This window comes from Amphiprion ocellaris, chromosome 12 (assembly GCF_022539595.1).
Source record: "Amphiprion ocellaris isolate individual 3 ecotype Okinawa chromosome 12, ASM2253959v1, whole genome shotgun sequence".
Taxonomy (NCBI): domain Eukaryota; kingdom Metazoa; phylum Chordata; class Actinopteri; family Pomacentridae; genus Amphiprion; species Amphiprion ocellaris.
The window spans coordinates 23,919,070-23,943,569 of record NC_072777.1 but is presented as its reverse complement, the minus strand read 5'-3'; the positions used below and the strand labels follow the sequence as shown (position 1 = coordinate 23,943,569).

At 39.9% G+C, this 24,500-nt stretch overlaps 1 protein-coding gene across 1 annotated transcript in view; it reads right to left on the bottom strand.

Annotated features, from left to right (window-relative positions):
• Positions 1 to 24,500, bottom strand: part of nt5dc1 (5'-nucleotidase domain containing 1) — an 86,682-nt gene that overhangs the window by 4,036 nt on the left and 58,146 nt on the right. The window contains exons 9-11 of the mRNA XM_023296957.3: positions 18,445 to 18,566; positions 8,342 to 8,515; positions 3,873 to 4,041 (exon numbers count right to left, since the gene is read on the bottom strand). Coding sequence (XP_023152725.2) covers positions 3,873 to 4,041; positions 8,342 to 8,515; positions 18,445 to 18,566 — 465 coding nt within the window. The remainder of the gene's footprint in view (positions 1 to 3,872; positions 4,042 to 8,341; positions 8,516 to 18,444; positions 18,567 to 24,500) is intronic.

Below are 24,500 nucleotides of genomic sequence, written 5' to 3'. Positions count from 1 at the left end.
GTACAAAATCTATTAGGTGGGCATAACAAGACTCACTTTGAGATAGTATTTCATTGACTGCATTCATGGTGTTGCATTAACATGAACGTATGAATGGTGACAGGATGCAGTTGTGCAAAGAACGTTAAAACCTCCTCCCTCCACACCAACTGGGAGACATTCTGCCCAACACTTGGTTAGTTACTTCCAAATCTAAGAAACTGTGCCACCTGAATAAAAGCCTCAGTATAGTCCAGGTATTTGTTATGTTGGAATGTTTAGCAGCATCTTAAAGCTGGACGTCAAAATCATGGCCTGCACCTTTGAGCATGGCTGCTGTGAAAAGTTACATATATTTGCTTCAGAGGTGGTTGAAGGGCAAATTCTATAAACTAGCTTGATTCTAGCACACTGAACCCTCAAGACAGTCCGAAGTTTAATTTATGCTCCGTTACCACCACTTAAAGGCTGGGTTGAAGTTGGTGCTTAATCTCGATCTAGCTTTAACAACCAAAACACTGGCTCTTGCCCTGGAAAGACTGAGAATAGCATCAACACATTGCTGATTTAGATCCAAGAATAGGTTACGTCAAATGCATGAGGGGAGATTATTGAGACCAATGCAACTTTGTGACCACCATTTAAAAAACAAACAAACAAACAAACAAAAAAAACAGATCCAGTCTCCTTATTCAAAGACAAGACAAAACTGAGCTTCGGTATGGATGTGAAATCAAAGCATCAGTGTGTAAAGGCCATTATTCCTGCCATTCAGTGGTGTAATAATATAAATGCCGTTACAAACACTGGTGCATAGAGCAGCTCTCATCAACACTGACTACCTTTTGCAGTGGCATTTATAGATGTGGTGGTGATATTACAACATCTAAAAATAGGGGGAAATTGCAGGAATATTGCCTCACTGGCATTCTAGCGATGGGGCCAGATAAACTGTCTTCTTGCACTGTCATCCTTAATAAAAGTTCTGAATGAAACCAAGGAAGCCTAAACAAAAAAATAGACATATACAGTGGCACAGTAATGTGGCTTTTTGGTAGCTCTCTAGCCCTTAGAAAAGCAAACTAGTTCTCAGAATTTTTTTCAACTGAACCAGAACTAGCGCCTTGTTTGTGTTGGTGGAAAAGTTTATTACATGTCGGATGCATTGAGCCACCTACCACCAAACATCCCTCCATCCTCAGACAGGGTTTGTTTGTATTGACTGTTGTCAGTAGCTTTCAGAAAATGACGTTCTGATATCAACATCCCTCTAATTGGCTGTGTGGAGGATAAAAGAGGACGCTGGTATTCTCCAATGTCTTTTTTCCCCTTTGTTACTCAGTTATTTGTAGCATTTTGTTATGTTCAACCCAATGCGACACCATCAATGTCTCCCTAAACAGTCTGAACATGCGTGTCATTATAACCACGTCTCCTCCATCTCTATGACAACCGACATTTCAGCATTCAAGACGACAATAAACACGCTTGATTTCAGGATTTTTTGAGAACTAGTTCTAAGAGACCATAACCAAGACCTGACATGAGTACCAGTCAAACAATGTTGTGGGTTTTTTGCAGTCACAATGCAGTCTGGACCAAGTAAATCACACACACACATCTCAGAATAACATCAATTGTGGATTTCTTGTCAAATCCAAGACGTCAAAGTAAAGATTTCCTAGCAACCACTGTAAACACCTGCACTGTCATGAGGGAAACACTGGACAAACTGATGGCAACAAATGTACGCAAAGGTTCAACATGGCTCTGGGAACGTCGGGAAAGTTCAAGCTCAAATGTGTAAAAACAGTCTTAAGCTCATTAATATTTGTAAAACTGGCTTCATTTTTCCCAGGATCTGCTCTGTAGCTCAGCGCTGTTTGGTCGGAGTCCATTCTAACTCTGGCTTCACATCTGTGTCTGGTTGAGTCCCTGTTTTGATTCTTTCGAATGTTTCTGTGTTGGAGTAGAATGATGGAGATGTTTGATGTGGGGATTTTGGGATTTTTATAACCACTGGATGTTTAACATTAGACTGTTTTCTCCTGTTTTAACACCATGAGTTTGATTCTCATGCATGTTCTGTGAACCATATGGGTGCATTTATAAGAGCACACTGGCACACATTTCATCTGTGCCTGGTTGATGAAAATCAAATGTGCTGCAAGTTTTTGTCACAATCCTAATATGCACAGGACAGTAAGTGTGTCAGAGAATCACTTTTATTTACCTGGGCTGAAAGATAACTGGGCCTGTATTTGTGATTTTGTTTTATAGTTACTCTAATCAAATTGAAATTTAATTGAAGTCCTTCAGAAACTCAAAGAGCATATTTCCATTCTCTGTTACCTGGAAGTCTTTTAAATGAAACACTTGAAGGGGATGCTGGCTTTCATTAACAGCAGCTTCCTGTTAAACAGTTTGAAGAAACTCAAAGTTTTGGAATATTTGGCAATTTAAAATATTTCATATTTTCTCTCGAAGTAATTCTAGTTTCGTACCTGTAGCTCTACACTGCTGAAAAGATAAATGTAAGAAAAAAACATTAATATAGATTTTGCATCATCCTAAACTGGAACAAGAAAACCAAAAAAAAAAAAAAAAGTATTTCTATTAACGGTCATAGCTCTTCAAAAACAAGTTAAAAAGTAAACTTTGCCTCCTATTTTTTTTGCTCTATATACTCCTTCTGAGCAATATTCTGAACAATTATATTACTTTTCTCAGTAGTTTGAGCAATATTAATTTCAGGATCATTTAATTTTCATATAAACATGTCAATGTAATGTGTAGTATTTCAATTTTCAAGTGCAATATTTCATTTTCATGTGCGATATTTCATTATTGTGATATTACTCTACTACCTCAGAATCATTGCCTATATTACTTCTTATTTTTCTATTCTAGTCTTATTTGACCCAGCGTATTTTTTCATTTGTGGTAATGTATTGAACAGGTTATTGTTTTTTATTAGGTGCTGCATTTTCTCATTTTAATGTCTCGCGCAAGAACTTATTTTGAGATGTATAAAGTTTTATCTTGTATCTGTTGCATTTCGTCTTATGTCATTTTTATGCAAATAAAACACCTTTATCTTCCAATAAAGCCAACTGAAGTTCAGTTACCGTGTTTGCAAAAGGGTTGTCAGGACTGTTCAAGTAAAAAAAAAAACTGGAAAAGAGTTTTAAACTCTCACAAGACAGATATTATTGGTCATAAGCCTATAACCTAATCTGAACCTGTATTTAGGAGGAGCCTGTTTAGTCCTTTTTGATCAACTTAGAAAGATTACAAAGAATTGATAGATGTTTAGTTTTGTAGAGGATTAAACTATACATATGTATTGTAATGTTATCATGTACTGCTCTACTTTAGAGGCTTCCTTTAAAGAGGCAACAAACCGTTGACATTACACCATCTGTAGCCTCTTTACACTTTGTGCCTGTTCATATTAGGCTAAGTTGCTCACTTTTTAACTGACTTGTACATTTAATCGCTGAACTTGTCAGTACGTCTGAGCCTTCACACTCAAGCAGGGGCCTCTTAATCATTTCAAGAGTCGACATAAGGTGGGTCAGCAGACAGGAACTTTTCTGTCAGGGCCACGAAACTCTGGAAGGTTCTGTCTGTTAGACAGCCGAGGTGACATCTTCTTTAAAATCACACCTCTATTATGTAGCTAACTTTGATTTGGACTCACTGTCTTATATCTGGTGTTTGTCATCTCTTTTTTTTTTGTCATCCTTAATCTTGAAAGTTTTTGCTTGATTTCGAGTTGCAGGCAATTTTGGTTCCATTTCAAGTACTGTTGATGCTGATTACTATGTTATAGATCATCTTTTCTGGTTTCTAATCTCTCTCCGTCCATTGCTTCACCTACTTCCACATACCTGCTATGTGCTCGACACTGGGTATAGCCATGGTGCTGTATTTGTGAATGCAGTGGCAGCACCACGTCAGTTTCTGGCTCTCCTCGTCTCCTCCTCCACTTTTACGTACGTCGACGAAGTAGGAGCCCCACTGGTTGGACGCTGAGGAGGGTGACTTCATGCCCTGCTCCTGTTGAGACAGTCGACACCCAGACTATGTAACTGTGTGTTAGGATTCATTTTCAGACAAGTGCAGACCTGATTAAAGGAGGTGGGAATAACTACCATGAGCACGGGGAATACAGGGAGACTTCAAACTGGCTTTAATCCAAGTGGTTTTGAGTGTTATTTTTAGAACCGCAAGGAATCATTATTTCTGAGAAATCCCCTGCTCTGTTACTCATCAACCAGTCACACAGCATCAGTGCACTTTACACGCAGATAGCGATGATGAGCAGCGACCGTCCTGACAACAGGATGTGGTTTTTAATACGAAGGATGTGATAATCTGATGAGCCTTAAAGATAATTTAGTGTTTTGCACAATATCAACTAGTGTCATCAGGAACTGTTACACAACTCGCATGCTGTGGAAAGAAAGAAATCAGCAAGGTTAGATTTAATGCTGCTATGAAGACAAGCTTCAAATATTTCTACATAAAATATGCGAAAAAGAACAAAAACCAGAACAACGATGGATCGCCAGAGGTATTTCTGAGAATGGAGAGATAATAAATGCAACATGGTGAAGATCACAGAGGCTAGAGATCAAGCTTTTATCACTCTCATCTGTTCCAGGAAACAGTCTTTTTGCAAAATTGACGATTATTCTTCCGTTCACCTATCTGCTCTGCGGCATGGAGGGCATGTATGGAAATATAGCGGATCAGATTAAGTATTTGAGATTTCTGATAGATGAAGACTGTCAGCCACAGGAAGAGACCGTTTCTCATCAGCGTTAAGGTTCCATCTGTGTCAGTGATGTTGTTCTCATCAGCTATAATCAAAATTCTGATCCTTTATTTGAATCGACTGTGCTCAAGCTGCCTGAGCTGTCATACTGCGATTAAAAGAGATTTTTAAGGCGGAAACTGTTCCTGACATACAGCATTGTCAAAAATTTAACATAGATATCCACAGACAGCGTGCCTCAACTAGCAGATCCAACATCAGTGCTTTGGGGTGAATAAAATACCTTTCACATCATGTAGGACTGTTCCTATGGATTTTCCATTTCAAACTTACAACTTCCTTATGTAACTTACTTACTTTTCCAGACTCAAATTTCCACACTTCTCACGTAGATTTTTCCAGACCATATTTGACATCTGAGTACAAATAGCAAGATTTTTGTGTAAATAAAGGTTTTTAAAATCCAACACCTATGTTATACTCTTATTATGTATGTTATTGTGTTGCCAAAATAATTGCCTTAATGTTCAATGTACAGAATTTAATTCAAGCTGCCCAAAGAGGACCATTGCTTCCGATATTCTTATTATTTTCACTTAATATATTGAATAAATAACATATTATTGTTCTTCCACATTTTTTAAGTCTCATTTCTGAATTAGAATGAAAAATGAGTCGTAAAAAGTTAAATAACTGAACTGTAACTGTCTGTGCAACCTTGTTTATTCACCGTGTCAATAGAAATACTGACACAAGCAGCCATAGAGGTTTTCCTTATGGAGAAAAGAAAACTACATCACTGCATTACTGTTAAACATGCAGACAAGTTTAATATTTGGCTATTTATGATGCTACATGCAGTTCAAATAAATTGCCACTTTTTCTCTCAAACTAACGTGACTGTAGATGTCTGGATGTGGTGCAGCTACAAGGCTTTAGCTGTGAGGTTGTTTTGCAGGCTGTAGAGGTGCAGAGGCAGCTCTGCATAGGAGTCTGAGTTCAGTCACTCAGCACATTTCTTGTCTTACTTACAATGACGTCAAGCTCGCTCTCTAACTCTGTGGTAAACATTTTTGCTGTTCTAGCCGCCTGCTCCAGCCGTCACGACAAACACTTTGACCACCAGTCTTTACAGTTTGTGGCAGATTTTTACAAAACCAAAACACAGGAGCAAGTATAAGGAGTGGACTCAATATATGGTCTAGTGGGAGCTGCAGTCATTAGCACAGCTGGCTAATCAGGTCAGGACCTACGGTAGAAAATAAACATTATTCAGATGTAAAGAAGCCATCTAATGACTTGCACTTCCACTAGTATTTTCCAGTGCGGTAGCTAGTTCTGCATGACAATATATCAGAGTGTATGCTAATGTTAGCACCTCTATCCTGATCTTTAATGGATTCAGACAAGTTGTCACATTTGGTGAACATGTCCTAATCTTAAAGACCTTACATTTAATTTTCTATTATGCTCACATCAAACATTTTCGAGATATAGTCGAATATAAAGTCCAACTAATATGAGTCACAACTAATAGCTACTGGTCCAGTGGACTTAAAGAGCCTATATTATGCACATTTATAGATTTCTGATTGTATTTATAGGGTCATCTACAATATGTTTACAGGATGTCATTTTCACAAAACATAATTTTTCTCACATAATATTGTACATTGCTGCGGCACCTCCTCTTACCCTCCATTTCAGCCCCTGTTTCTTTAAGACCTCCCTACTGAAAGCCTGGTCAGGTCTGATTAGGCAGCTGACCTGACAAAATCAAGATAATTTTGATTACATACTGTAACCCCAAATCTATATAGAGGTGTAGCCCTAAAGAAGCACTTCTTGTAAGGAAATAATGGCTGACTGTGAGCAAGCTGCTAATTCTGTATTTCAGGGCGTGCAAATTAGCCGCTGAGCAGGCGTTGTGTTACATGGTGACATCGACAAGTAACAGAAGAAAAGCCTGGATTTCAAACAAGGTGGTTCAGGCGGGTAAATAGCAGTGTTTTCTGTGAGAGAGGATAACTGTGTGGTGTGAACTTTGGGCTTTTTAAGTTTGCAGACATTTTACGTGCACACAAAAGTTAGAAAACACTCTTTTATGGGAGATTGGAGGTAACAGAGTACACACACAGTATAAAGGGAAGGAGGTGACAGCAAATGTATGCCCAGGAACCCTCCATTTGGGTAATCTAACTATTGCTGAGTTCCTTGATATCAAAAATAAAAAAGTGTGCTTTAATACAGAGTTATCCAGTTGTTGGAAACCTTGCAGGGTTTAATTTCACTAATGTATTTAAGGTGTGCACTGTACAGCTGGGATATTACTGTATGTTGGAAAAACTGTTACGCAGTTTTGGCAGATGCCTGATATTCAGTTAGTTGGAGCAGAGAGTATCTAGAATATATGTCACGCGGACGACACCACAGCCTGCTGTATTTCAGAAAAAGAGGAAGTCTCGTTCCGAGTCCTGGAGTTTCTTTCCAAAGATGTGCTGACTCCTCTCTTTTTGACTGCTGGGATCACAACATCCTGCTGCTTAATACCCTCATCTGCCCTGCACTTGATATTACATCACTCGCAGCATTTCCTTACTGTTTCATTTCTACGTGCTGGAGGTGTTATGATCCTGCTCCAGCTTCTGCCCTTCTTTCCCCTTCTTCCCCATTTTTCCTGCTTTCTCCCTTGGGTTCTGATCGGTTTCTGTTTTTTCCTGTCTCTTTGGTTCACTCTGTCTGTCACCTCTCTCTCTCTCTCTCTCTCCCTGTTTCTCCTGCCTGCATTCTGCCATCAGCTAATTACTGCAGTGAGTATCAGCTGCAATAATCAGATCACTCCATTCACCTGTTCTCCATCTCACCTCCACCTATTTAAGCTCTGTCCTTTCATTCACTCCCTGCTGGATCATAGTTACCCACATGCCTTCATGGACTCTGTTGTTGGACTCTGTTTTCCCTTGCACTGGATATCCCTCACTTGGACTCAGTTCTGCTTTTGTCTCCAGCCAGTAGCCCCAGTCTTGTCTCCGTTCACCCCAGATTTCCTGAGCCTGCTTCCTTGCCCCTTCTGTTGTCAGTTCCCCCTATCTTGTAATCTCTCTGTGTCTGCGCCTGGGTTCTCCAGCCCCCCTCGTAACAGGAGGAGGCAAAACACTCTGACATGTTGCATAAACTGCCTTTTGGCACATTTAAATCATAACTCTGTACCAACATGCCTCATTTCACGTTCTTCCATCATCACCACTTGATTGTCAAAGACAGACTTTGAAATTGAATCAGAACAAGTTTTCTCTTGACCTTCAGTTTGTATCAGCTAAGAATAATGATATTTCTCAACATCATATTCAAAGAAAATGGATCTCTTTTTTTGACTGATCTGTGAATTGTTTATAAAGAATGGAGAAGCAGTTTCATAGAAACAACCCTTCAGTAAAAGTACCTTCTAGGCATGTATCTGCTAACACAAAGGGTGAGTAGTCGCAGCAGGCCAGAGCTGGAGGAGGGGGTTTGGGGGTGGACGTTGGGTCAGGGTGAGAAACGGCTGCTCACCGGAAACAGCTGCTTCACTGAACTCACCTCAAACTTTCCCCTTTTCTCCAGCGGCTCCACTTGGGCCTCGTTGGACATCGCAGCATCACTCTTCGGGACGCCCTCCCCCTCCATTTCCTCCACTATCATCACCGTCTCCCACTTCCCAAAGCTGCTGGCGGGGAACATGTCCGACCTCATGCTGTCTCCGAAATACACTACCTGCAAGGCAAGAAAGGGACAGAAACGACAGCTTGTTTACTTTCTGCTGCCACTGAATTCCTTCCTGAGCAACAGTCAAAGTCAGTAAAGCTGGCATATATATCTAAAGGGCCCCCCCAGGGTGAACCAAGCCAGACACGATGAGTCTGCAAAACTCATCACAGCCTCCTTGACCATCACATCTCTCGTCTTTGTCCTCCACGTCTGGAAAGAAAAGCGAGCCGGGGCAGGCGTCGCGGAGCTGCATTCCAAACCTAAAGTGCTGGCGCTCATCACTCAAAGCTTTAAATCCCATTTCAAGAGTCATTTCTCTCAATTCAACTTAAATGGGAGTGGAAATGGAGTGAGGAGTGGAGAATGCTTGACATTAAAATGACAAAAAGCAGAGTGTGTTGACACATTGAACACAGGAAAAAGGCTTTACGGTCAGAAGTGGCTAAAAAAAAGTGAAAGACCAGTTCAGCGGAACACTATATACATTAACTATATGTAAAGCTTAGAAATAAATCTGTAAATGAATGAGTCCTTCTTCAAACAATGACATACCTCACGGCTCAAGTGGCCTGGCACTTACATGCGTAACCTTTTCATAGTGTATTAAAAACAACAGACACAGAAATATGCTATTTTAGAGTGTTTACTGTCCTTTACAGACGTGTTGTTGTGAAGTTTGCGAGTATTTCTTGGTGCAGACTGATATATTAATGTTTCTGCTGTAATGTCTCATACTGACACCTACCAAAATCAAACCTGTCAGCACAGTAATCACAAGTTCATGCCCCACTCATTGTTTTGTGGTCAAGCATGAATGGACAGATTATAAATCTCAAGCTTTTTTGAAGAGATTTTTTTTCTGATTCCGGACAAACAACAGCTGTTCGAAATAATGATCTGCTGATAGAAGTTTATCACTGGCCTGAGCACTAGCAGCCAATAGCTAATAGAATCCTGATATCATGTTGCTGTTGTTATGTTTTGGCATCTAAGTAAATCCAACGATATAATATGAAATGAGATACAAAGCAGCTGAACATAATAGAATATCGGCATCATCTCTGCTAAGGACAGTAGATTTAAAGTTTGTCTGCAGTCCTACAAAGTGTCCACAATATAATGCCTACATGCAATCAATCAAACAATCAGACATACAAATGAATAAAAATTAAGTTTTACTAGACTTAACGACAACATTTATCAATAAATAACAGCATCTCCTGCTGCAATAGTGGATATAACTGACATTGTGGTAAATGTATTCTGCTGTGTCCTGCTGCTAGCTGGCTAGTTGTGCTGTTGTTTATGCATTTATCTTAGCTAATATGCACTGAGAAATATACCTATTAGCCGCAATAGCTTTTCAGTCACATTTAGCAGGTGTAGACTGAAATATCATCACCCCTGTTAGCTTCCCCTCAGGTAATCTGGTCATTTCTCAAAGTACCACTGAATCAGTTAATAACTCATTCCCTTTCTCTCGCTATGGCAGATGTTTTCCAGAAGAGTGGAAGTTTCTAAGATTGTTTGGCTTCCCACGTGAGAAATTTGTCCTGGAAAACTGTTTATAGCAGCAGAGTCTCGGAAGCTGCCCAAACTTCCTTTGGGACTCCATCTGGATAACATTTTGACTGCTGTCACATTAAGACCTGCTATTGTTTGAGCAAGCTTGAACACTGTCAATGTGAGATTCTGCTTTTAAGTGATTTGATTCATAAGTGCCACGAGTCCTAATTCCTCATCATCATCATGTGCAGATCTGTTCTCATCAAAACTCTCCAGTATAAAAGAAAAGTGTTTGTTTGTGTGCACTAAATCTGTAACCCAGGTGCTGCAACGTCATATTTCTGTGACAATAAGCCAAAAAGCAAACAAACAAAACAGGCTTCTTCATGCCTGAATTTATTCATTGGAACAGTAAGACAATACTGAAACCACGAGGTCAAACTGGAGAAAAAAATAAACAATTACAGCCTGTTCCAGAAAAATAAAAATCTTTTGGCTTTTTTATTTAGCAGTAAGAACGTAAGACTCTTGAAGCTTTCTTAACTTGTGAACAATGAATATGCATTCATACATGAACTGCTACAAAAAGTTTGCACCTTGTTACGTTAAGGCAAATCTAATCTTTCCTGTGCTGGATTATATAACACAAGAAACCTCAATTTATTGAAGTTTGTTCAAACAAATTTAAAGAATACAGAAACAGGTTTTTATACCAAATGGGAAAAAAAGAATAGATAACAACTTAAGCCAGAAAAAGTTGAGAAAAGGCACGGATAGCTCTAAATACAAAACTAAATGGCCAGGTGACAAGTAAATACCTAATCCATAGTAAATAAATTAAAACATGCTAAGTCTTTATTGTGTCTTTCAAGATATTTCAACAATCTATGATGTTTTGCACAATTTTTTTATTACTTTTATTCATTTGCGACTCTTTATGCGTGTTTTTCAAACTGAGAGGGACAAAATTTAACTGCCAATTAGTCAAAACAGTGAGCTCCAAGAGAGTAGTATAATTTTTAGTAAGATTTTTTGCCTGTTGGTCACTATGAATGACACCCATTACACACAGTCATGTGATCTCATCATTACTGCAACTATTAGTTAAGCTCTAAGTTGATTACTGTAGCATTATTTGACAAAAATGTAATCTTTTGCTTCCTCAAATCTGTTTCCAATCACAGCTAATCCTGAATCATTTAAACCCAACCCGGTCGTGATGAATTGGGATGACACACATGTCTGTTACATAAGTGTGTGCGTGTGAGATGCAGCTAAATCAAACCTCCCTGCAGGAGTCAGAAGGCCATAAAGAGGATGTGAGGCATTCCAGTAGCTGGGTCTCGTCCCTCCCCCTCACAGGGCAGCGCTGTGTCTCAAGCTGGCCCTTCCACATGTAAACAAACAGTCCGGCTAATCGGGGCCACCGCGGGACCAGGGCTGCAGGAATCACATTTCCACCAGACTTTTCCCAGAACTGGTCACAGCTGGTCCTCGGTACCCCCCGAAAAAGCCTGCTTCTCTCATTGCTCAGCACTGCTGCTGCCGGAGTCATGGGATCACTATGATAAATATTTACAGAGGCCACGGATTCCAGCACAGAGGCAACATATTATAGAAGAGACTCATTGTTGATGGGTACAGTTACATTAGTCTGGACCAGACCCTGCTCTGCATGAGGGAATCTACCTTCAGGCGACGGTTAAATCAGCCGGGCAGACGCTCCTCTGTTCCTTAACAGAAAGATCACACTGTTCATTGGCTCTAAATACAGCCTTTAGTTGTCGTCTTTTATCCCTAACACTGAGCAAGACAGTGCCACAGGACATTCTGTGTTGACATCTGCCAGGAAAAGATTCGACGCCTGAACACTCTCTGATATTATGAGTGGACAGCACAACATAAACGCACTTTGGACACTGACAAAAGTAATAGCAACAGTACGTCTGAAGGTTTGGGATATTTTAGGGGGTAAGTCACAGTAAATGTGTTCAACCAGCCACAGGGTTTTCAGGATGTGATGGAGCAAGTCTGATCCATGATCACTTCAGCCTATAGGACTTAAAGGATCTGCTGCTAATATATTGATGTCTGAAACCAATATATTGATGCCTTGCAAAGTCCAGGCCTTGAAGGATCACAGCTGTTTTGTTGGCTATGTGAAAAACCAGCAACATAAATGTAGATTCTTATGACAGTTCAGTCTAGATTTATTTCTTGCTGTGATTTGGCAAGGAGACCTGACAGACTACACATCATCCATCCATTACCTATACACCGCTCAATACTCATTAGGGTCAAGGGGAGGGTTGTAGTCTATCCCAGCTGACTTGTGGCGAAGGCAGGGGACACTCTGGACAGGTCGCCAGTCTGTCGACTACATATCAGTCTAGACCCATCTTAATTCGCTATCCTCTACAACCTGCGTGGTGTTAAAAGGGCGGAAACCAAAGATTACTTTGTTGATTAATCTGTTCATTATTTTCTAGGTAACTCAATCAGAAATTCTCAGAAAATGGTGAAAAATGTCAATCAGGGTTTCCCAAAGCCCAAGATGAAGTCCTCAAATGTCACGTTTTGTCCACAACCCAGAAATATTCAGCTTACTGAGGAGGAAAGAAGCCAGAAAATATTCAATTTTAAGAAACTAGAATCAGAGTATTTTGACTTTTTCTCCAAAACAGTTACTCAAACAAAATAGCTACTTAATTCAATAGTTGACAACTAATTGATTAATCACTACAGCTCTAACAGTGAAAGAGGGACCATTTTCTGGAAACAGGAATCTAAACAAACAATGGTGTCCAAAGTGTTGCCTATGATACTGCCTGTTCCGTGTTTAGAAAATAATTTAGAGGAAGCAAGTGGCACTAAGAGGACGGTATGGTTGGCTTGTCTGTCCTTTAACCCGCTTTTTGCTTCACCATGTTTCCATTGGTGGATAGAAGACCGATCTGTGCTCCTACTGGTCAATATCAAGGACATGTGGAAATTGTTCACCTTTTGACAGGCATGTGTTTTTGTCAGGACATTTGCGAGGTGTCCGTAATGCATCATCAGCCCTTCATCTTTGGGGAAACGCTATCATAAGGTAGCATTGAACCCTGAACCCAGTATGAATGGTCTGGATGGAGATAAACAGTCAACAGTATGTTTAAAAAGACAGGTGGTTGCCCCAAATTAAAGTTGGACTGAGGTTACAGTGAAAAAGAAAAAAAAAAAGATAAAGCCGCAACTTTAGTTGTCAATTTCCAGTATTCCAGAAAGTCACTGTCCACTTCTAGTGAACTCATGGGGAACTCATTGAGTGTCTTGAAAGCTATAAAGTGCAGTGGGATGACAAATGCTGGGATTAAAATGAAAAGAACTGAAAGTCACATGCAGTGCCACATTTCTTTACCTCATTGTAATGTAAAAATAACACTGTCTTGACATGTCTGTCAAGATTTATTCTGCTCTGCACAACTAATCTGATAAAAACTGATGAGAAAGTCCAATAAATAGAAGACAGGTGACAGATGCGAGCTTCAGTGGGATTCCTATGTGGCATAAAGTAATAATACAACATATTAAAGCTCAGTGTCGTGTGTAATTTCCATCATTTTACTACGAGAAGCAGCTTACTGCGGCTTTATGATGACATGCAGTGTGGGGCCTGTGGACTCCCATCTCTTATCAGCTCATCACTCAGAGGTGCAGTTAAAGCCAAAGTCAGGCCCAGGTAAACAGAGCAGCAGGCATGTAGAGGGGCCTTAATGAAGCCATTGTGCTGCACACTGTGAGGCCTGGAGGCAAAGGAGAGGAGGGGGAAGCACGATGGAAAGGCAATAACCACTTTATATCATCATATTCAGCCTTAAAATGTAATATTCTTAAGCTTTAAATATTCTGCCAGCTCACTGAAATCCAAACGTGTTCAATCCAGCACCAGTTGGCAGGAAAAAGGAAGTCTCACTGTTAGTTTGAAGATAACTCCAATACTTTTGCTAATAAAAACAGCACAAGCGCTCATGAAGGAACTCTGAATCTGCATGATCATGTCCTGCCAGCCCAGCCGTGACCCCGTCAGCCTCAGCACAGCCGAGAGTGAATTGTAATCTTCCCTGAATGCCTCTATTGAGCCCACCTGCCTTAAGTCCTGTCAGGTGAAAGTGGAGAGAAGTGAAAACACAGAGTGCCTCAGGTCACCCCGGAGGAGTGTTTAAAGCAGCTATAAGTGCAGGTTGACACTGGATTCCGCGAGAGCTTTCTCCACGTGGCCGGGGAACAGAGGGGGCATTGAGCAGCGAGGTGGGAGGAGGGGGATGAGGAGCTGTCGATGTGGACGATGACGAGTACTGCTGGCTGGACCTGAGGGCTGCTCTCTGCAGAGCCGCCTGCAAATGATCTGTACTGTCAGCTTTTGTTAAACGGCAGTGTTTCAGACTTTTATTCCTTTGTATTGTGAGTTACAAAACTGCACAAAAGTTTGTTGCGGAGTTTTGTCTTACCTGCACTAAAGCTAAGAATGGTTTGTAGCTAGACCATAGAGAGCAAAACTGGAACTTATAGTGTCTATTCAAAAAGTAAGAAAACCTCATTCAATATCCTTTTGACACTTGTAGCTGCTCTAATAACTAAAAAGAGCAGTTTTTCTTAACAGCATGTTATTTGGCTGTAATATTGTCATGTATTTAACACTTAGAAGGAATTTTTTTTAAAAAGTTACATTTAGGTCCGTGAAGACAAAAATGTCAGTGTCATTAGCACCAACATTCATTCTGCTGCATTATCATTACTCCGCCAAGGAACCCGACGGAGTTATGCGACGATTGGCGTACGGTTGTCTGTTTGTCTGTCTGTTAGCAACAATACTCAAAAACGGAAAAACAGATTTGGATGAAATTTTCAGGGAAGGTCAGAAATGACACAAGGACCACCTGATTAGATTTTGGCAGTGATGCAGCTTATAGTCTGGATCCACAGATTTGTTAAAAATGTCTGTACTGCAAAATAGCAGCACGGCGTCACTGTAACTATGACTACAAGGGAACACTACAGTCAGCTACCAGCTGACGATCACATGATCCTACAACAAACAGATCGCTGTGGATGGTTTCCAAGTCCCATCATGCCCATTACATATTCAGGTCACGCAATTTGGTATCCGTACATAATGTAAACATGCATAACACACGCCTGTGATCTGCGCAAGGTCATTTTTTTATTAAAGATTTCACTCATCGGAAATGATACAACGACTGAGCAGCTCTGGCGGGGTACTGCGCTCTCTGTGTACTGTTCTTGGTTTTTATGCATTGTTAGATTTAAAAAAGAAGAATAGACTCAGAGTCAAAAAGACAGAAATGCCAGCACCTTAAAATACACCCAAGAATATTATTTTCCATTTTTAATTACTTTTTTTAACCAACCATGAATTCATTTCAGGATTTTAACAGGTGTCTAATGCCAGTTTGTCTACAAGATACCACTGTTGCTTTTTTTAAAAAAAAAATAAACATCTATTATTTTCCATATATGTGTTAAGTGGAAATTAATCTTTTTTGATTATCAGTCTAGAATTTGTCCGTGATTAGCACCAACATTCATTCCAGTGCATTATCATTTTTTATGCAGTGTCAGATACAAAAAAATAAAAACTCTCACTCACTTAAATACAAATGCCTGCATCAAAATTCACCATCAAAATGTAACATAATGCCATTACTTTCCACTTTTAATGACTTTTTAATCTACATCAGTCCTGATCCTAACTACCGTAAACAGTCAAAGTTTGCTCCTATACAACCCAACAACAACAATATGTAAAAGTGTGGTCTCTCTTACAGATCGATCAAGAAGATATAACATTGTTCTCTTTCAGCTCTTCATGGAAGATTATTCTAAACGATTAATATGGGCATGAATGAAACCAAGTTAGGACGCTGTTTGTATCTGCAAACAACAAAAACTATCTTCTACATCTTTGTGAGAGGTGCAGTTTTTCTGTGCTCACAAAAACATTCCTTTAAACCTCTGATTGTTCTGTTTGCTTGTTCATCCACCATTTATTACGGACTTCTTAACTGAATGTCCAACACCACAAAAAGTTGAAATCCATGTGCACAAGCTTGATGACAGAGTTATTAATTGCAGTGTGAAGTACTGTAATGACAGTTTCCTATTCTGGCTTAGATTAGTGCTGTTCAACAACTTTACCTCTAAGTTCTCACATGGATGTTTTTTACATTCCAAAGACTTTAGGACTGAAACTGTGGCCAGGCCCTTCATTTAGTTCTTATCTTTTACCAATGAGGCCTTATTTCTACCCACTAAACAGACTACTTCACTTTTATCAATCTTTCAGGTTGGACCTCTGTGGTTTACAAATCCCAGATAAGCATAAGTCATTTGACGTTATATTACATGTAACACCTGAAGAGACATGATTGTTCACTTTTTGTTCAAATCAAGCTGCTTTGAAACACACTCCCATTCCCCCTGTTGAGCTCTCCCAGGCTCATTACACCATTTAATAGCTTTTTTCCTTTAGATGAGGCATTCCAATGCAGGACAGCTCCTCTCTCCACAGAAAGCCACAAGCCAAGTAGCTTTCACTGTACAGCCTGATGAGAGTTTTTGTGGCTGGCTCTGGGTTAGACTGTTGAGAGCTGAGATGATTCAGCATTTTTTCAGGCCTATTGGCTCTTTTCGTTGGTGTTGTGATGTTCTCCTGTGCTCTGCCTCTGGCTAAACAGTTTCTTTATTGTTAATTGAATCTTATTTTTGCTTGTTGCTCTGTTACTATTCACGACTGCCGTGCACGTGGAGGCCTGTATGCCTGAACGTGAGCTGTATTATTTATCAACCAGAAACTGAAAGCTATCATTTTACAAATCCTGATTTAGTGAGTTGGTTTAATAGATTTGACATCTCTGAAAATGTGAAACAATTACGTAATTACTGTAGATCTAGCATAGATGCTGGCTATGAAGAAAGAGAGCAACAAGGTAAAGCTGAACAAACTCCCATCAATATGCAGCATCCCAGTATACAGCGGCACTACCATTAGAGAATTTATTAACTTACCGTCACTGTAGCCTAGTGATTTTGCAGATTTAGTGCAGGTTTTTAGGACAGCAGCTCTGCAAGATAAACCTACTGATGATGAGGACTTTGTTTTTTGCACCATTCAGGACTCAGAACTACTCAGAAGTAGAGCGTGACAATGACGAAGCTAGCTAGGAGCATATGAGCACTAAATATGGCAGTGGACAAGCTATGTCTCCGAATATCATCTCCGTACCTCAATTTTCTAGTCCTTTCTGCTATAAATTAGCCAGCATGGCAACATTTCCACCATGTTAAGCCAGGGGAACTCACAAACATGCACTCTTCCAGAAAACTTTGGCATTTATCCACTGTGAAGACAGCTGGAGAAAATAAAAAAAAGGTGCCATGACTTCCAAAAGTCGACGGATGCTATAAAAGACTTCAGTTTTGTGCAAAAATAGAACCATAAAAGTGCTCATTTGTCCATCCATCCTCAACCACAAAACAGTGGAGCGGTGCATGCTAATTTTGGTTTAGTAGATGTAACTGTATGAGACATGATGTGTAAAATAATATAGAACAGGTTTTGCTGAGGCATTGATTTTGAATAATTACTTTTTAAAAGTTTTTTCCCTGACATTAGTAAATGACAAAATTCTATCTTTCTTGTTTGTTGTGACTTATGTGCTCTGAAAAGCTTACAAGCAATATGATTTTAATCTGTGTTGAATGAGTGCAGTGGTATGAAGGAGAGAATTAAACTGAAAAAAACATGCATTTAAGAGTTAAACTGGAACGACCTGTCTTATTGTGAAGTCGAGTGAGGAACCCAAATCGGTGGTGAAGCCAGTGACAAAACATTTTTTTTTTTTTTATCAAAGGTAGTGGAAAATATTACCAAGATGAGAATGATAAGGTTATAACCAGGCTGTAAAAACAGATCCTTTAAGATCTCTCTACTAAAAGTGAGCTTACCTGGGCTGTTTTAGTGGGGATACATTGTCAGAATACTGCTTTAAGGTAAACAAACTAACATGAAGTCGGACTCAGGAAAAAGTAAGTTTTGCTTTTACTAAGCTAAGTTTCCCATGCCTGACAGGTAACAAAAAAAAGGTCTGATATATGTATAAGAATGAGCTGTATTGTGCATGTTTTATCAGTGAGCTCCCTGCCTGCTGGCACACAGCCGCCCTGTCAACAGTCGTGCCAGCAGCCACGTTCCTCCTCTCCATCACACTACTGTGAATCTCCCTGAGCTGATTTCTCATGAAGCCCCCATCTCTTTCAGCCTCTGCCAAAAAGCCTGAAGTTGGAGTCAACCTCAAAGCGAGCTCCAGATGCCCTTCAGTCAGAGGCCTGGCTGCCTGCTCCTGTAATGCGTGAGGTGGCTGCCGTACCTTGGGCTCCGGTTTCCCCGTCATGGTCTTGAGCAGTTCGTGGAGGTGAGGCCAGTTGCCCTGCGAGTACCAGCCAGGTTTGTCCAGCGACGGCAGCCCTTGGCTCTCCTCCACGTCGTTCACTGCAGGAGGGAAAACAGAATGAGACAACGCTGTCGCCACACTCTGACCCACAAACCCTCAGGCTGCAGGAGCCGACACGACCACGCAGCCTGAAGCCATCCAGCAGCAAACCACAACCTTCACCCACAAGGGAACAGCAGCAGAGGCAGAGCAACAGTTATAGAGATGGTGACACTGTCACCAGTAACACCAGCAAAGCTAAAAACTAACCCCCAACTTACAGGTGAGGAGCCCTGCAGGGGATCAAAGGGTAGATTTTTGCAGGAATAATTATTTTTTTTCTCCAGGCTTTGATCTAAAGCTCTTTCTTTTGAGTTACAACCTAATTTCAACTCCCTAGGACTCTAAATATGATCCGGTCTTCAAGTGTGCAAGATAAAAAATTGGGCAGTTACTGCACGAATGCTAGAGTTACTTAACTTCCTTTTTTAACAATAATGATGTGGCCACAATTATTTTAAATGATCGGACACTTTGCATGTAAATCATTTAAGTTTTTACAATACAAACGTCTTACTGCTTTGCTTTTTCTTCCCTAACTGTGTGTAGTTATTTTCAGTAATGACAACTGTGACTTCAATTATGTGTTATTGACCTTATTTTCACAATAAAAATAAGAAAAAAATCAGCAAAACGTGGCTACTGAAAGCACAGATGTGCGTGTTACATTTTTCGTTACTGAATTAAAACCAAAGGATAAAAACTCTAAATATGAGCAATCTTAAACTGTACAATATAAAAATGTTTATCAGTTACTGCACGACATGTTTAGTAACTTTGCTTCTTTTTCAACAATAATAATGTGACCACAAACTTTTTAAATGACCATTATAGAAAAGGTTTACTGCTATGCCGTTCTTAACATAATGTGCATAACTCATTTCAGAGATGACAACTGTGACTGAAACTATGTTATTGACCCATTTTCCACAGTAAAAACAAGACAAATTCAATAAAAAGTAGCTTCTGAAAGCAAAAATTCTATGATATGCATTACACTTTTTCTTTCTGAATTACAACTAAATGATAATTTAAAGAGAGACAAATAGAATAATTATTTTTCTGTCTTAAAATGGTGAAATCAGGTGTAACATCGTGCTATCATGTCATTTTTAGTTACTTGGGTGCTAAAGTAAACACATCACTGACATATTACCATCATAAAGCAGAGCATACTTATAGTCGCAATGTATTTGTACACTATTATCAATTTGCACGTCATGTAGACACAAACTTACGTACAGGTCTGATATTCAGTCTCTTTTGCTCTGTTTTGGTCTCCACCCACTCTTGAATGGACATTAGCTCAACTGCCATCAATAATTGAAATAAGAACATACAAAAGGAAAACAGAAGCCTGAGTATGTTAAATACACCTACTCCAAGCAAACTTAGAAAGTAAAATTGCAATGTCATTGAAATGCCAAACTGATGAGGTGACGTTGCCATCCTTACTCTCAAATTAGCTTGCTGATCGGACAATTTGGTGAGAAATTTGGTGATTTCAGCTATGTATGAAAATAAATTTACAACTGATGACGTTTTGGCAAAAAAGAGGACTCTGACAGAATGCAGCAGTAGTTTTATAGACTAAACAGGAAGAAATCAAAACAAGTCCAAAAAATCTATTATATCATAATATATATCCATGCTGTAGTCTCAGCAGCAATCAGACAGAAATACGAGTTACTATGGTTACAGTGATGCTCTGAAACTCAAACTGGCTGTTTCTTGACTTAATCCAAGTGGTTAGGTGGCATAAAAATGCTGGAAATTTGTTATAAATTACATACCCCATATCCTCCACCAAGTATGCATCTTTATAAGTTTGCTCACTCATTTAAACCATAACCAGATGCCCGCAAATGACATAAGTGATGTAGTTTATGTGAATACTAACTAAATGAAGAGCCAACTGGAGCCACTTATCTCAAACAATGACAAGGAAGAGATCCTGCTGGTCTCTCATCTACCACCACAGGCCTATCAGTAGTTAAATCAGCTACCGGCTTTGACCCAGACAGCCTCCTTTAACCTCCCTGTATCTCATTTTTGGCACATCACCTGCACCATAGTTATGTAGCCTGTGTAGGCAGGTCGACAATAGAGACATTAAAATGAGAGGTATCTCTTCCATCAGATGTGGGTGAGAAGAAAAACCATAAAGTGCAGCTTGAATGCCCCTTGTGTAGACACGTTAGCCAGGACAATCTTGAAAAGATATTTCTATTCCATGTAGGAAATTACAGCTAGTTTGATAAAGCTTGAATAAATAATTTCAAAACTTTTCATATACAAGAACAAAGTCATGATAAAACACGAAAACTGACCAGGGAAAAGTCTGTTGCTTATTAGGTTCTGGGTATTCAGTCCCTGTACAAAGCTATCTGAGCAGCTGTTGATGTATACTGTATTTCAGCAGCAGTGAGGACAAAACCAGACTGTGAGCAAAAGCAGAGCAGTGGTGACCAGTCGTGCCCCTCTCGTCGCTGTCCAACCCCAACACACACCACGTGTCAGCCAGGACGCCTTCCAAAACCTCACATTTACCCTCTGAAAATGTCGGAGCCTTGCGTCCAGCCATGCAAAAACACCCAGTCATTCTAAACTCACAGCGCTCATGAATAATGACTAAGGATTTTCCACTGGTCGGCTGCATGGTTTATGTTTGCACAGAAGAAAAAGCCATTCAGTAACATTAGTTCAGAATAAGGGCGCAGTTTCATTTGGAGATGTTGTTTAGGCATCTAACCAGCAAACAATGTTCCAAACAGCATATAATGTGCAGCAGTACAATAATGATATACCATAGTTTATTATGCGTTATATCTTACCATGTCTGATTCAAAATGAGTTGGCAGTTTGCTTAAAGAGTCAAAATTACACAGTAGAAAGATGAAGAACAAGACTTACAGCCATAAGCTACACTGGTGTGTGCGTGTGAGATGGCACGTAGGCACAGTGCTGCTAAATATGTAAACAGTCATAAAAACGCTGATTTTAACAGGAGATGTTTATGCTGGTTGTCATTTTAGATTAACGTGTTAGCATGACAATGTTTGCTACCGAACATTCCCAGGCTTTTGAATAAAATTACACAAAATGGGGATGTTTCAATCAAGTTTTGGTTATCCCCGGCCTGAGTCATTCTATATTTAGGATCTGCTGATACCGAGTTGGGCTGCACAGTGGCTGGTGGTTAGCACTTTGGCCTTGCAGCTAGAAGATCCCCGGTTTGTGTCCCGGCCTTACTGGGATCTTTCTGCGTGGAGTTTGCATGTTCTCCCTGTACATGCATGGGTTTTCTCCGGGTACTCCAGAGAAAACCCCTCCCACAGTCCAAAAACATGCTGAGGTTAACTGGTAACTCTGAATTGTACGTAGGTGTGAATGCGAGTGTGATTGCTTGTCTGTACATTTAGCCCTGTGATAGACTGGCGACCTGTCCAGGGTGTCCCCTGCCTTCGCCCTAAGTCAGCAGGGATATGCTCCAGTCCTCCTGCAACCCTAATGAGGATTAAGCATTGTACAGATAATGGATGGATGATGGTGAGTCCCAGTGTGATACTATTTTCTAGATGATACACTCCTAAAGTATTTTAGATTTGGCCAAGTATCTGGTTGCATCACCAGGGGGAGCCTCTTACTGTTGAATACTATAGTGACCAGAGGAAGCTAGCGGTGCTATGCTCAAAAGCAGAGAGTGTTGCAGGGTTTAGCTAGTAAACGGGCACCATGACAAAGTCTTCTGTTACGCTTAATGACGCTGGCCAGCAAACACGTGTTAAAAGAATATGTGATCAATTAGGATAGCATTGTAATATCCCAGTGGCAAATGTATAAGCTCTCTTTGTAGGCTGTATCATGGATCCTTGGCTTACAATAGCAAGATCACCACAGGAGGAATGTCCACTGTATGCAATTAAATTAACTATTGATTAACATTGCTGTAATCAATGAGAGCATTTCTACTTCGCCAAGGAACACTGCAGAGCTATGTGACAATCTGTGCACGTTTGTCTGTCTGTCTGTGCATAACATTACTTGAAATGGATTTGGATGAAATTTTCAGGGAAGGTCAGAAATGACACAATGACCAAGTGATTACATTTTGGCAGTGATGAAGCTAATAGTCTGGATCCACAGATTTGTTAAAGATTTCTGTATCATTGCGAGATAGCGACACAGCGACACTATAACTATGACAGCAAGTGAACACTACGTCAGCTGCCTGCTGACGATCACATGACTGCGATTCTACTACAAATCGACTGCTGCAGGCTTATTGAGACTTATCTGTCTGAAATTATACAATGACTGAGCAGCCTTGGTGGAGTACTGCGCTCTCTGCGCTTTTCTTGTTAAATATGCAACACTTGCAATATAAACAAAGGATCAGGCTCAAGTTTGTGTCAATACTGATTGGGTAAAAGTTGCCTGGAATGTGACTGGGATGTCCCTAACAAAAGCTTTAGTTTATACTTGCAGTGTTATAATTACAGCTAATGTCATTGCCACGACAAATCACCCAGAAACTGTTACTTTACTGCCATTCCAACTGAGTTGGCTAAGGTCTTTGTTTTATAAAAGCACATACACACTAAAACAACAAGCTTGTGTTTCCAGATTTACACACTTGGAAGCTGTTGCAACTGGAAATAAAGTTGATGTAAGCTGCAAAAGATAAACAACCTGTAAATCAGCGAGGCACCAAAAGCTATGTAGAGCTGAGAGGAACTGCAGAGTCAATTAAATTCTGATGATGGTTGATGGCTAGTGGCCACTTTTAGACATCAGAAAGTAATTTAACCCACTGTTAACTTGCTGGAAACTTTAAAACCAAATTTTCTGCATAGCAATTTCAATAAACAACCAAAAAAATGAAAGTAAATGCCAAAAGGCAAGAAGGCAAATGACAAGTGGCGCACACTTTCTCAACATGTGCTATTCATGAAGAGTACATGACAGATTTAGTGTGCAGGCTGCAGGACATCTGTCAAGGGTCTGTTGATTCCATCCATCATCAGCAGCACACAGGCACAGAAGCTGCTTTTACTGCAGGTAAAAGCAGCTTTAACAGAAGGCACGCAGTGATGCTCTGCACTGACCAGACAGGGGGAATTATTGCAGTTAAACAGTGGAATCTGTATTCATTTATGGCTGTGCGGGACCCTAAGTCTATATGACAGTTCCATTTATTAAGCAGTGAGTATGTTTATGTCAATTTAAACAGATTAGTTTCACAGTTGCCCACTATTCTGTAAATTTATTTTATTTTTATTTTATTCATTTATTTGATCAGGTCGCGCTCAATTGGTCACAAGAAAACGTCTATTCATGCAAAAAGCATGATTTATACATCTAAATAATCATAAAATTATCACGCAATTTTGCAATATGGATATCGCACTTACCATTATCGCAATAACGATATTTTTTCGATATATCGTGCAGCCCTAATATGAATACTTTCAAAGCAGAGAATTAACTTGAATTAGTGGCTGCACTTTCTGAAACATTCAAAATAACATTCGGTTATTTTGTGGTGATCTACATGATGTTTACTCCTGGTGGAGGAGATGACAGGCAGGAATGTGAATAAATGATAAATGAGGCTGGCACAGACACATCTGCGGGGATTCTTTACTATTTGGACTGGGATGAGCTGGGCTTATTTTAAAGGGTGTGTCAAAGAACACTAAGATACAATAAAACTCAGACAGGAAAATCTGGCGTGGATATACATAAATGAGATTACTGTAATTATAATGGAAGCTGCAGGAAGAATGTTAGAGAAGGCATCACAAAATTAAAGTTTTTCTGACTTGGTATTATTGTTTTTTATACAATATTCAGAATCCTTGTTTTTGTTGCATTTTAAAAGTCCACTGTGGCTGTTTCACACACTAAAGTGAGTTTATGTCCTTTGTGGT